At 45.5% G+C, this 14,290-nt stretch overlaps 1 protein-coding gene across 3 annotated transcripts in view; it reads left to right on the top strand.

Moving 5' to 3' along the window:
* FAM13A (family with sequence similarity 13 member A) overlaps positions 1 to 14,290 on the top strand; it is an 848,928-nt gene that overhangs the window by 401,936 nt on the left and 432,702 nt on the right. For all 3 annotated transcript variants that reach the window (XM_069230260.1, XM_069230261.1, XM_069230259.1), the window contains one exon: positions 13,222 to 13,305. In XM_069230260.1, coding sequence (XP_069086361.1) covers positions 13,222 to 13,305 — 84 coding nt within the window. The remainder of the gene's footprint in view (positions 1 to 13,221; positions 13,306 to 14,290) is intronic.

The following is a 14,290-nucleotide window of genomic DNA, read 5'->3' as shown; positions in this document are numbered from 1 at the left end:
ACTATAGATATGCTGTGTTTGGTTGTAAGCTGGAAGACGCAAATAGGTTACGTGAGGCAGTGGTTTAATGGGACCTTCTCAGCTGGGAACGATCATATAGCTGTAGGTTGTCCAGACATATTGTGTGTGGTTAGCCTGCAAGCATGAAATGGCATTGAAAGGGATGAAATCAATTTCAAGCGAGTTGTGATTTGGGTTTGTTGGTGTGTGGTTATCCTTCGTACATATTGTCTTCAGCACACTAGTAAATCTGCCATTTCTTAGCAGTGTTTCAATGAAAAACTCAACTTTAAGCTTTTCGTTTCTGTATTGTACAATAGGCAATAAAGCTGAAAATGTACAGGAATCTCTAATCAAAATCTAAATCTTGCGTACTATACTTGAAACAACTTTGATATTTGGGATCAGCTTGGAGTTGTAACCCTTTTACATTAATTGTTCTTAGAGACTGCATGATAAGTACATTTGCATTCGAGTCCCCCTTTCTAATTTAGGAATACGAAGGTGAGTAGCATGGAACGAGTAGGGGCGGAGAGTGGGGCGAATGAAAATTTGACTTAGCTTGAAATTGATCTGGTGTAGCAACAGAGTACTGTATTTCAAAAGCTATCTGTCGTGTTCGGTAGTGACGTACTTAAGATTCTGGCTGCAATTCCCAGATGACTAAGGGTGAGTCACAGGAAGAGCACCAAGAGCCTAGGTGGAGAGCCAAATGATTCTCACATGCAGGTCACTAACTCGGACTGGGACGCAGCCTGTTGCGGTAAATGAGCCCAGCAGCTGTCTTGTCAGTACATTCCGTCGTGAAAGTGGTCTGTGGTGCTGTGCGTGTTTGAAGCATGCAGGCACAAATCACAAAATGTACATCTGACAGATCTTCGCCCCTCTAAGGTCTGCTTGTTCCGCCCATTAATAGCGCAGAGCAGCACTTGTCGCTCAGGAATAGATGGCACTGTGGGAGGATGTGGCGGGGGCACTCGTTTGTGGATGTTGTTCTCGGTGGGCTGAGCATGCATGCCTCTAAATTGCTTATTGTTGGTCATGGATGTGCACTTCTGATAAGAGACATGACTATGATTTGAACAAGTGCTCACACCACTCAGATTACATGCAGATATAACACTGTGTTTTCTGCACGAAACTAGTGCCTCTGAAAGCACTTCTGTTTCTCTGCATTTGTTACAGGTAGTGCACAGGGAGGGTTGTTTCGCGGTAGCTCAGTCCAAATATCTATGGATTGCAGGTGGTCGAGGACTATCAAAAAATTGTGCACTTAAGATGATGCGTTTCATATGCTTTCTACTTCAAATAATTATTCATATGGCAGTCTTAACCCATTTATGACTAAGAATAACGGCGAGCATGTTCCGTGGGAAACAGTTTAGTTGTGTTTGGACCAATAGATGCGCACAGACATTAAAAAGCACCCATCAGTGTTGGACATGCCTTCGTAAAAGAGGGATTTTTAGTTGAGACCAGTAATTGTTGAAAACACCCTTGTTGAGTATGCGCCGATAAAACGCATTACATAGACACATTTAGAAATCACAAGATAACACCTCACAGTGTGTGTGCACCAACAGAACATGCAAGGCTGAACTGACCTTATCCGCAAGTCATGACATTCTTGCCGTCGTCCTTGCACTGTTAGAAAGGTCCTAGTATGGGACTTGTGTGCGCGTTCACACTTCAGAATTAAGAATCCGACTTCTTCTTTAGAGGCAGCAATTGCAAGTACTTGAGTAAAACAGGTAATGCACTGCAATTTTTTTTCTTAGTTTTTTTTTTTTAAGGTTGCTCATCATATGCGAAGTCCCTAAGTAATACAAAGGTGTACGATATTGCCAAACAAAACTATTGTCTCTTTATTTTTGGACTATAACCAAAATGTAAAAGTATATCCGTAAAAGTGGGCATATACTTAACTTGTATGTATTTTATGGCATATTTAGTTCCGTCTTTGGCCAGTATATGGGGTAAAGTGCAGTCATGGAAAGGTAATTACCTTAACAATGTAAAGTTGAAGGACGTGCTGTAGCTGTCTTTTCACCTGGGAGTTGTTCGAACTAATGTATTGATACAGCGGAACCTGCCATCAACGTCCACTAATGATAAACATACACAGTGCATCAGTAAGCCATGCGGGGAATAAGGTGCCATCGGTTGAGTACCTAGTTGCTGTTCCTGTTCCTTTTTTTGGCTTCAACAGTGTGTTTCTTAGCTCTGCTTGATTTGTTTATGGTAGTGCGGTGCCCAAGAGTTCAAAAGGACGTTGCTTGTTGCCATTGGCTATGTGGGATATAGAAGTGGAGAGAAAAGATAAACAAGCATTTTCTATGCACGGGGTCTCGCATTTGCTTGAGTAAGAGCTAATAGAGTTGTAAACTCCTTACCGGACTTTTCTGATGGATAAAAACTACCTGTGGATTCCTCACCTTATGACTCCTCACCTTATGAATTCACCCTTGCGCCAGCATCCGATGGAAAATCTTCTTCCCAGCTCTCCACGTTGACGAGGACGTCACAATTGCACGGCTCCTCACGACTCCGTCTGACATCACCGTGCCAATAAGAGGTCCTCGCCGGCATGCTGACATCAGTTCCCTTTTTTCCGTGCCTTCGACGCTAACGGTTTTTTCTTAGCTCTCGCTTCTGTTGGGGGTTTCCTCTTGTTACTCTTGTAGTTCCAATATCTCCACCAAGGAAGTCCGGTTTCAAGCCTTGTAGAGAGTATGGCGGTCGCATGTCGGTCACTGACCCTCATGTCGATTGTCTTTGGTGCCTTAGCTCTGAGCATGACGTCAAGGAGTGTCCGTCTTGCCAGAGCATGAATCCTAAGGCCTTAAAGGAAAGGGAGGCCACACTCTTTTTGGCAAAAGCGAAGAAGGGTCATAGGAGCCATAAAAGATCCTCTTCCCACGTTTCTTCGAAGAAGCATAAGAAACGGCGCCGTCATGACTCTTGATGCCGTTCGGCTCTGAGCCGATCAAGGTCAAGGTCTCCATCTCGCCGGCCACGTGGGAGGTCAGTCCGACGGTGACTCCGCAACCCCAGAGTCTTGAGGCTTCTCCGGCGCCGTCCATCTTTGAGGTTGTGGCACCTCAGGACAGTCCTCTGATTTCACCTGCAGCTCAGGAGATCAGATGGTCAGCAAGTACGGATGCAACAAGACCAGCAGTATCCTGCCTTCCCGGCTCCGGGAGCGGATCCGGCGGCATTCTTTAATGCCATGTTTGCTGTGTTCCATACCATGGCCCCTGCTGGTGCACCAACTGGTCCCATGGTCCATTGGCATTTTCTTTGGGATCCCCGGCTCCGTACAAGGCGGCGCCGTTTATGCCATTCTATCCGGCTGAGGGTACCTGACCGGCGCTGATGACATCGCCTCGAGGTCCTGTGAATCCCACGACGTCGCCAACTACATCTATGATGCTGATATCATCACCCCGTCAGCTGGTGCCGATGGTGGAGTCACATGCATCTTCGGAGCCATTAGGATCCGTGCTGGTGCCGGACTCGGGTGATGGATTCCAGCGGAGTCAACCCTCCTCCCTGACGCCTCGTCAGGTGTTGAAGCCGGTGTCTTCGACGTCGGCAAACTCCATGTCGACGCCGAGGTTGGAGGCTTGTTTTAGGTCGTGTAGGAAGGCCTTGCGCCTCTTGGAAGAGGAGGAATATCAAAGTCAGTTGGAGGAAGGAGATATTGTCGAGCCCTTAGGAGAGTATCAGGGCTTGGAGTCGGCCAGTGGGCTGGATACTTTCCCGGAATGAGACTTGTCTTCACCAGGGGAGTTTACGGAGGAGGCAGCTTCGTTTTACACGGTCATCAGGAAGGCAGCGGACTTTTTAGAACTTCCATTGCCTGCTGCAGAAGTTAAAACCAACATAGTAACGGAACTGCTGAATCCTTCTTCGGCTTCTGCAGACCCTTTGCGTCCTTTCAATGAAGCTCTTACGGAACCCATTTTAGAACTGTGGAGGAAGCCAGTTTCGTCTCCTGCGGTGAATAGAGCTGTGGCAAGAAGATATAGAGTAGCGCCTGGCGATCCGGGGTTTTTATCTCAACATCCTACCCCGGAAAGTTTGGTGGTCCAGACATCTTGCTCTACAAGGTCTGCTCCTGGCTCTTCCCCTGTGATTCCATCGGACAGGGAATCCAAGCGGATGGAGCAAAGAACACTTTTTCTTCTTGCAGCATGGTTCTTAAGGCTGCGAATGCTACCTGTGTGCTGGGTCGGTATGTCCACACCCTCATGGACTCTGCGAAAGCAATGGTTCCGGATCTGCTGCAGGATATACAGAAACCTTTTGGGGAACTCCTGTCTGATGCGCAGGCTGCGGCGAAGCAGATAATTCAGTCTGGCCTGGACTCTACGGACTCAATGGCCAGGGCAATGGGTACATCTATTGCTTCTAGGAGGCACGCTTGGTTAAGGTCCTCTGGATTTTCTTCAGATGTACAGACCACCTTGTTGGAGTTGCTGTTTGATGGGGAGAAACTGTTTGGAGATAAAGCGGACTCTGCCCTGGAGCGCTTTAAAGACAGCCGGGCCACGGCAAAGTCTTTAGGATTGCAAGCCTCCTCTGCTCAGACCCTGTTATCAAAAGGTGCAGTGGAGTTGGTTCCAGATTAGGAAGGGGGCCAGGGTTGTTATTAAAGATATTTCCTGATCCCCAAGAAGGACGGTCGTTCGAGACCAATCCTAGACCTGAGGATTTTGAATTGGACAGGAGAAATTCAAGATGCTGACTCTAGCGCAGGTACTTCTGGCGTTGAACAAAGACGATTGGATGGTGTCTGTCGGCTTGCAGGATGCGTACTTTCATAACCATATACTCAAGTCGCACAGGAAGTATCTCCGATTTGTGGTGGGGTCGCAACACTACCAGTTTGAGGTTCTTCCGTTTGGTCTTTCTTTGGCACCTCGAGTCTTCACAAAGTTGATGGCAGTGGTGGCAGCAAGTCTCAGAAGGGAGTGGATATCGGTATTCCCTTACCTGGACGATTGGTTGATCAAAGCCAAGTCTCCAGAGCTTGTGTTGCGTCACTTGCGGACGACAATTCAGTTGTTGTTCTGGCTGGGTTTTTCGATCACCGTACCCAAATCTCACCTGGAGCCTCTCAACGCCTCCTGTTCATAGGGGCAGTACTGGACACAACATTGAATCGGGCCTATCCTCCGCCTCAGTGGCTCAAGGATATTCAGGCGTTGATTCCAATGTTTCAAAATGGAGCAGTTGTTCCAGACCTCAAGGTCTTACGCCTGCTCGTTCTGTTCGCTTCTTGCATTCTGTTGGTCACTCATGCACGTTGGCACATGAGGGCTCTCCAATGGTGCCTCCGCAGGCAGTGGTTTCAACACAAAGGGGATCTCAAAGATTCGATCACGATCTCCAGAGACGCTGCAGCGGATCTACAATGGTGGGCTGTGGATGGCAACCTTTTGCAAGGAAGGCCATTTTCACTGCCGCTGCCGGTGGCCACGGTCATGATGGATGCTTCCACTCTAGGCTGGGGAGCTCATCTGGGGGACCTGGAGACCAAAGGTCGTTGGTCTCCAGTGGAGCAGACTTTTCATATCAATCTGTTGGAATTGCGGGCGATACACTTGGCTTTCAAGGCCTTCCTCCCGTCCCTTCGCGGTCAGTCAGTTCAGGTCCTGACAGACAACACTACAGCGATGTGATATATAAACAAGCAGGGAGGAGTAGGGTCGTATCTTCTCTGCAGAGAAGCTCTGCGACTCTGGTCCTGGCTTCAGGACTATCGGATTTGCTTGATAGCAAATCATCTGGCTGGGGTGCTCAACGTGCGTGCGGACTCTCTGTCAGCTCCTTTCAGCCGGTCACGAGTGGCATCTCCATCCGGATCTGGTCCTGCACATTTTTCTGATGTGGGGTACGCCGATGATAGATCTGTTTGCCACTCGGGAGAACGCGCACTGCCCGTCATTCTGCAGCCTCCTGTATCCGGTGCAAGGAGCGTTGGGGGATGCGTTTCAGATCTCTTGGTGCAAGCAGTTGTTTTATGCGTTTCCCCCCATACCCTTGATTCCTTGGGTTCTGAGGAAGATTCGCCGAGACCGGGCCCAAGTCATTTTAATAGCTCCGGATTGGCCACGAAGGGTGTGGTACTCAGATCTTCAACTCTCACTGTGCCCTCCGCTCCGTCTCCCTCTCAGGGCAGACCTCCTCTCGCAGTCGCAGGGGCAGGTTCTATACCCCCACCTCCAGAGTCTGCACCTGCATGGCTGGAGATTGAACGGGGCAATCGGAGTTCCTTTTCTCTCCTGCCGGAAGTGGTGGACGTTATTTTATCGGCCAGGCGACACTCCACCAAATCAATCTATGCTGGTAGATGGGCAAAATGTGTAGCCTGGTGTGGAGAGAGGGAAATTGATCCTTTATGGGCCCATTTGTCAGACATTTTATCACTTGCGTTGTCCTTGGCGCAGAGGGGTTGTGCAGTTGCGACTGTTAGGGGCTATGTTTTTGGCGCTGTCGGCCTTTTTGTGCCTTCCTGATCAACCCTCTTTGCTTAAATCCCCTATAGTTATAAGTTTCTTAAAAGGTCTTACTAATAAGTTCCCTCGCTCTCCTTTTATTATGCCTCAATGGGATCTGAATTTAGTACTCACATTTTTGATGGGTTCACCGTTTGAACCTTTACATTCATGCCCATTAAGGTTTTTAGTGTTAAAAACTGTTTTTCTTATAGCCATCACATCAGCTACACCCTTCCAGTTAGGGCAGTCTATAACGCTCTCATCCTTTTATCCTCCTCCCCATCCATCGAAAGAGGAGGAGAGACTCCATCGGCTTGACCCTAAAAGAGTTTTAAGCTTCTACGTTGAGAGAACAAGAGAGTTCAGAGTGAAAGATCAGCTCTTCATCGGCTACATGGGGAAGAGGGAAGGGCAAGGCGGTCCACAAAAGAACACTATCCAGGTGGGTCATTCTTTGCATAAAAATGTGTTATTCCTTGTCAAAGAAGGTTCCTCCTGTTGGAATTAGAGCCCATTTCACCAGGGCTAAGTCAGCCTCTTTGGCTTTGGCTAGAGGTGTTCCTGTGGCTGATATTTGTAAGGCCGCAACTTGGGCTTCCCTCCATACTTTTGTGAAGCATTATTGCTTGGATTCAGAGGTTAGGAGGGATGGGCATTTTGTATGGTCCATGCTGCAGGATTTCTTGGTGTGACCATTCAGGCACCCGCCACAGAGTGCGGTACTGCTTTGGGAATCTATTCATTAGGTGAGGAATCCACAGGTAGTTGTATCCTTCAGAAGAACAAGTTACTTACCTTCGGTAACGCCGTTTCTGGTGGATACACTAGCTACCTGTGGATTCCTCACGGTCCCACCCGCCTCCCCGTTGCCTGGTTGGTCTTACCGAGATCCTAGGGTGTATATGTATATAAAGAGGTGTATATATGTTGGATGATATATGTAGATATATGTACATATATGTGGTTTTTATATATATATATATTTGATATTTTGCTGTTTATATTTGATTAAAGGTTATGTTTTATATTTGACTGATGTATTCATGTCAAGTATGTATTGTCGGTAGTCACCTCTTCGCCTTGAAGGCACGTAAAAAATGGTGAAAACTGACGTCAGCACGCCGGCGAGGACCTCTTATTGCCTCAATGACGTCAGACGGCGTCGCGTGGGAGTCAGGCAATTGTGACATCCTCGTCGACGTGCAGAGCTGGGAAGAAATTTCCGTCTAATGCTTGCGCATTGGGAGAATTCATTAGGTGAGGAATCCACAGGTAGCTAGTGTATCCACCAGAAAAGGCGTTACCGAAGATAAGTAACTTGTTCTTGCCACACAAATTAAAAGAAGAAAAAAATGCAGCGCAATTGCCCTATGTAAAATGCAGCGCGATCACGCTGCGTGGAAAATAAACAGATGAAGTAGTCCGGAAACCATGCTGAAAACAACGAGCCTCGTATGTTTTTAGTAGTTTACCGTATGCATGCCTTCCACAAATGAAAGCAGGCGGATTTTAAAAGGCAAGCCCACGAACCAATGAAAGTGACTGACATGACATGGGTGTGGTTGGAAGCCCAAAGAGAGATTACAGCATGGGACAGAGCGCGTTGCGCTTGCCCATAAAAAGGGAGTCTTGGAGTAGCACCCAAATATCCTTGTTGTTCCTTGGCACCATTGGTGTCAGTGCAAAGATAATGTTGGATTAAAAGTTGGCTGTATGGAACATAAAACCAGCATCGCACGAAGGACCTTTGTTTATCAGCTGCAGCACGTATATGTGCTTTAGGTGTTCTTACGGATCACGTTCACTTATGTCCAAAGTGTTTTGTAATGTGTGTTTCTTTTTTCATCATGAGATATGCATCATTGATTGTTTAATGTGTTGCACCAATTATCCAGCTTTGTGTTGTTTTGAGAAAGTACTCTGTGCAGAAGAGATAGCAGATATTGAATATATTGACATATCTGGGGTGTATTCCGGATCTTTTAAATTTTGGTTCAAATATTTTTTTCTTGAAAGGGTACACACCCGATTACTTGGTGGTTTTTAAGCCGCCAAGGAATGGAGAACATCGCATAGTGTCTTTGTTTCCCATCCATTGTGAATGTGATTGTAGTTACTTTTTAAGGTCGAAACTCAAACCGTGTTCCCCAGCTCCAAAGTCGGCAGTTCTGGCCCTTAACCCTCATCCTCTCCTCTGGGGTTCTTTGGCTGGTACATTTTGGGGCAGACTGGCAATAACCCATCTTTGTTTTGTATAGCGCTTGGTAATACAAGTTCTGCCATTTCATAGCACTGCAAAGCAGGTGCCATTCTTAAAAATCACTATAATTAATTTGCATCAACCTTGCAGAGATGAAGAGGTGAAAAAGTTATTTCGGGATTGTAATCTGAGACATTTTTATTCAGTCAAGACCTCTACAGTGGGTGCATAAACCAACTGTCTTGAGTAGAGCTTAACAGTAGGCAACAGCACATGCCCTTGATAACCTCCTGAGGGTCATCAACCAAGCACATAGGTTAGTTCTAGGCAAGAAGATGGCGAAAGGTGTAGTCTCTAAAATGGTGGAAAAGGAGTCGTGATTTCAGACTCAAACACTTAATGGCCTCAAGCTTGATAGCAAAAAACATCTAGCCATCGGATGTAAATTGTGCCTCTTCAAATAGAGTTCAGTTAGCACGAACTCAATACAAAGATATTACAGCGCTTTACATGAGCACCGGTTACGTTACACAAGAAAACATTTGTTTTTGGTAGCAAGGGGAGATTAAGTGATTTGCCCAGAATCACAGGATTTTGATCCGGCGCCGAAACTCGACGGCTCCAAGGTTGGCAGCTCTGGCCCTTAGGCCACATCCTCTCTATGAGGGTTCTTTGTATGCTGCGTGTTGGGGCAGTCGGGGAATAACTTGTTGTTAATATAGCGCTTGTTAATACAGGTTCTGCCATTTTATGGCGGACAAAGCAGGTGCCATTCTTAACAAAATCGCTATAATTAATTTGCAGTTATGCTGCCTCTTCTGTTATTCTCTTTATATACAGTTAATGTTTTTAAATGTTTGGCTGGTATTGCCTATGTAGAGGAATAATTCCTTTAAAATGTCAACACACAGAAATATATGGGTGCCCCCCCTTTCTTTGCTTCTGACTCTTTTGACCTTGATTCTTCTGGTTAAGTGCCATAAAAGTGCATCTTTGTGGCTTTTTTGGTGCTATAAAAGTTTAGGTAATTACACTAGAAAGGGTTTGCATCTTTAGGGTATCACAGCCAGTCTGTAGGAATGAGGCAGAAACACTCCCAAGATGGCGGCCTTGTTGTGTCCTCTGTCCTGAGCGACAGGCCTGTGAGGGATGCTGTGGCACCTGGCATATATCCACTACTTTCCAAACCCAAACACACACATTTACAGTACCAATAGATCTAACTTTCACAAATGCAAGACCTATTGCATTGCAAATACTTGTTGTATAAGGTATGCCGGCGACAGATCATCACAGACCATTATTTAACCACTTTAAGAAGGAAGAAAAGTCACATTGGAAATGTCTTCCTCATTCCGTCAGTGAGCACACGACCATACCAGAAGACTCATCTGCTCAGAGCGTAGTGCACAAGACTGTTGATGTTTAATGAATTTGGCATTTGGAAATTGCTGATTACCCAATGAAAGACCCAATGTCAGGCCAAGCAATGGCCCCACATTGGGTCTTTTTTGTTTAAAACATTTCCTAATCACATTTTAATACTATACTGATAATATACGAGGATATAGTGAGGAGCACAGTCTGTAAGAAAAATGCACTTTCTAGGTGAGCGGTGTCAGTTTTTTCAGACCATTTTAGTTGTTGACAGAAGAGGGCAATGATTTTGTGAAGTTAACCAGGTTGGTGAGAAACTTGTCAGATTCATTAAGGATGGCCGGGATGGTTGATTGAGATTCCTATTGGTTGTGCTCAGCCTCAAGAAGGCTGCCAACTGTTTCAACCTGCTCATAGTGTTGTCAGTGCAGTCTGTACAGGAAGTATTCTGCCTTTGTTGTGGCTAGTGTGTTGAGATTATACTGTTTCCATTCCAGCATCCTAAGTAGTGTCTATTGTTTTTGCTTATTACAGATTGTAGCCAGATCACCAATTTCTCTTTCTGACTTAGTTTGTTCTGCATTTGACTTGTTTTTGTCTATATTGCAAGTCCCTTATAACTTGATGTCCTATGGACATCTTGCCAGCAACCCAGAGGCTGATGAATAAACATATTTGCCTAGGTCAGAGTAGTTACACAAGTGTCCCAATGAATGGCTTTTTCTACTGCCAGTTGTAGTTAGATGTGTTTGTTCTCCACCTCTAGGACAGAGGAGTGACATGACAGAGCCGCAAGTCATCAAAATCAGGAGTGGTTGTAGGTATGCCTTTTAGTATAGAGCAGAGCAAGATTGTCATTAGAACTGGGTTGAAAATGAGGAAATAGTTGATCTGAAGCATGAGCCAAAAATGCATGATTCACAGGTATAATCCCTGTCTCTGAAGTGGTAAATTGCCATGAATTCCAACAGACTATTAGGGCCTGATTTAGAGTTTGGCGAATGGGGTTACTCTGTCACAAACATGATGGATATCCCGTTCGCTGTATTACAGTTCCATCATATCATGCGGGAATCGTAATAAGGCGGACGGGATATCTGTCATGTTTGTGACGCAGTAACCCATTCGCCAAACTCAAAATCAGCCCCTTAGTTTGGAAACCATGATTACCATCTTTGCAAGCATTCATATTCCCGTAGGGTCAGTCTGTGTCTGTAGCATAGTGAATTAAAGTGTTTTCTAAATATTATAGTGACATCATATTTCTTTGAGTAGCAGTTGGCTAGTGGTGCTTCAGAAGTGGTCAAGGGCTGGGTTGTTTACTTTTGCTAACCACATTACCTACCCATTCCCTCTTTAACTTTTCAGATTCTGATGGCATGAGATGTGTTCCTTGGACCTGTCAATATCTGGTGATTGTCTAGAAAAACAGGATAGTACTTCCTTGATTAAGGTCCTCCCTGGACCAGAATCAAGCATGGGTGACGTGGGTCCCGTGCTCACTGCACCACTGGATTCAAGCTAGCCTAGCTGATGAAGGGTGATACCCTGAAACCGGTCTGAGGATGCTTGTTTCCGGTCCAGGAAGGACCTGGCTTGGCAGTTCGGGCTGGACTGTTCCCATGGGGAACAGGGTCAAGACTAATTTGCATATGGCTGGGTCTAAACTGGAGTGGCGTGGTGAGCAAAAAAATGTTGGATTAAACCCAGATCTTTATGACTGGGGGTGAATGTTTGCATTGTTCAGCATTCCGTCCATCATCTGTTCTTTTTGCATTTGTCGCCCCAAGTGGGAAGGGTATGCCCAGATGTGGGTCCCGTGCCCACTGCGCTACTGGATTCAATCTAGCCTAGCTGATGAAGGGTGATACCCTGAAACCGGTCCTAGGATGCTTGTTTCCGGTCCAGGGAGGACCTGGCTGGGCAGTTCGGGCTGGACTGTTCCCATGGGGTTCAACGCTCTTTGGCCAGACCCAGACGAGAACCAAAACTTTAAAAACTCCACAGTGAAACTGCCAAGGATATTTTATCACAAAGTCCAGGCTGTTGTTGACGAAAGAAAATCAGACACAGTCTTCTCACTGTAAGTAGGTGTAATTTCTTCCTATGTGGTTTGAAACTTGTCGCCACAATTTTTATGCGATATTCAAAAGATTCAAGACTGTTTGTAAAGCATATGCAGGTTTATTGCATTTTTACAGGACAAAAAACACTCTGAAAGGCACAGGCTCCCAGACCGCTTCAATCTGCACCAACCTTTATACATTTCAAACCATCAACATTCTATATAATTGAAACCACAAAATACTTCCACATAGAAGATTAGGTAACTGTGTTGCCAACGAGGCTTGTACGAAATTGAATGCTACACTTCTCGAGGTGGATAGTCTTCAGAATCAAAATCTGCTATGGACTAACTAAGAGAGGGTCACTGTTCTAGATCTCTACCAGGACGCTACATGCGTCAGTGCATATGTTTTCAAAACACTATTGCCTTATCAGTCAGATCCAGCTTGAAGGTCACTTTGCCTGCTCAGTTCTAAAGGACTTTTTGGTCTGAGTCCTCTCCCCAGACCCTCCACATCTGGGATGGAATGCTGTGGTATCTGTTCTAAAGGTGAGGAATCCGGGAGTAAAGTATCCATCAAAAGAATACGTTACTTACCTTTGGTAGTGCTCTTTCAAGTGGATGCTAGCTATATGCACAGATTACTCACTACCCTTTCACCTCTCCAGTCTGTGGAGTTGTGTCTTTGATAGTTTCAGTAGGTACTAAGGTAGAGATCCACACACTGTCACATATAATTTTCCTATGCTTCGTGTCTCAAGGGTCAGAAGGAGAAGGATAAAAGAAACTGACATCAGTAAACTGGAGTGGAGCTTAGATGCAGCTCTGCTTTACCATTTCTGGGGCTGCACAGAGTTATGAAGTCATGTGGCAGCACCTACGGGAACGCTGGAACATTGCTGAATTAGTCTCAGGATCCAGTGTGGCACTTGGGGCTATTCAAAGGGTGAGGAATATGTGATTAGATAGAGTACCCATCAAAAAGAGTGTTCGGGAAGATAAGTGACTTGTCTTTCTTTGTTCTTATATAATCTGGAGCTTATTCTCATGTGCTTATGGATGTGTTTCAGGTCTTTTTGGAGCCAGAGCCCCCTTCGTTGCCTTTGAAGTGTGATTTGGAAAAAGCTGCTCCAAAACCTTCACCGAGACGCAAGGTAAAGCTGAAACTCTGCTTCCTTTTTTACTTTCATACCCTTCTACAGTGGTACAAGCTTGTTTTTCTTGTTTATGAACAAACAGTTGATACTCTGTTGAAACTGTGAAGGCCTGCCTCAGAGGCATTCTCCCCTTTGGAACTTATAGCTGTCTTGCTGATTTATACTTATTGCCATCATATCCGCTGTTCGTTGAAGAGTAAACTTGAGTGAAAGGAGCAACCGCTTAAATTCCATTCAGTTCCCATATTGATGTGTCAGTTAAAATAGGGATAGCTGCGTCTTGTTGCATAGAGTCTTCCTTTGATCATTTCCCTTATGATGACTTTGGTTACAACCACATCACTGCTTAATCAGAGTTTTCTTTCTAAGAGCTTGCAGCAAGACAAGTCACAAATTATGGGGAGCCTTATCATAGTATTGATAGCCCCAAACGTCCGTTGTTCAGAATCGCCTAAAGAAAGGCGTAACACGTGCCTCTTTAGTCCTTCCACCCCCCTCCCTGTACCCCCTCCTGAACTTGTCAGGCCAAACCTCACTTTCAGCCAACAGGGTGGGGCCTCATACCCTGACAGGAAGCTAAAAGCTGAAGGGTCACACTGGTCTGTAGGTCAGTCCGATAGCACCTGAAGAGCTACTTTGACAGATCAGTTTGTGGGCTGTTTTTTGGCAGTTTGCAGGCCTGTTTTAAGGTCTTCTGGGCCCATTTTATTCAGATTTCCCTGATATTAAAACAAACATTGCCTGCAGCATGCTCAAATCCACAGTATTTCATACCTTGCAAAACAGCAATACAGTCTGAATACATGCCAACATCTTAGAACAGGTAAGTTGAGATTTTGAAAAATATATTGAGATTATGAATTTTCCCCATTGATTAGTATTGAAGCAGAGACAGCATGTTTAAAGCGCCTGAATCAGTTCTCTTGGTATTTATGAGTGTGTCTTCACAAGTTCAAAACTAGAGATAGGTGAGCCAAGAAAT

Source organism: Pleurodeles waltl, chromosome 1_1 (assembly GCF_031143425.1).
Source record: "Pleurodeles waltl isolate 20211129_DDA chromosome 1_1, aPleWal1.hap1.20221129, whole genome shotgun sequence".
NCBI classification, from domain to species: Eukaryota; Metazoa; Chordata; class Amphibia; order Caudata; family Salamandridae; genus Pleurodeles; species Pleurodeles waltl.
Note: the sequence above shows the minus strand (reverse complement) of the source record. Positions and strands in the feature narration are given on the sequence as shown.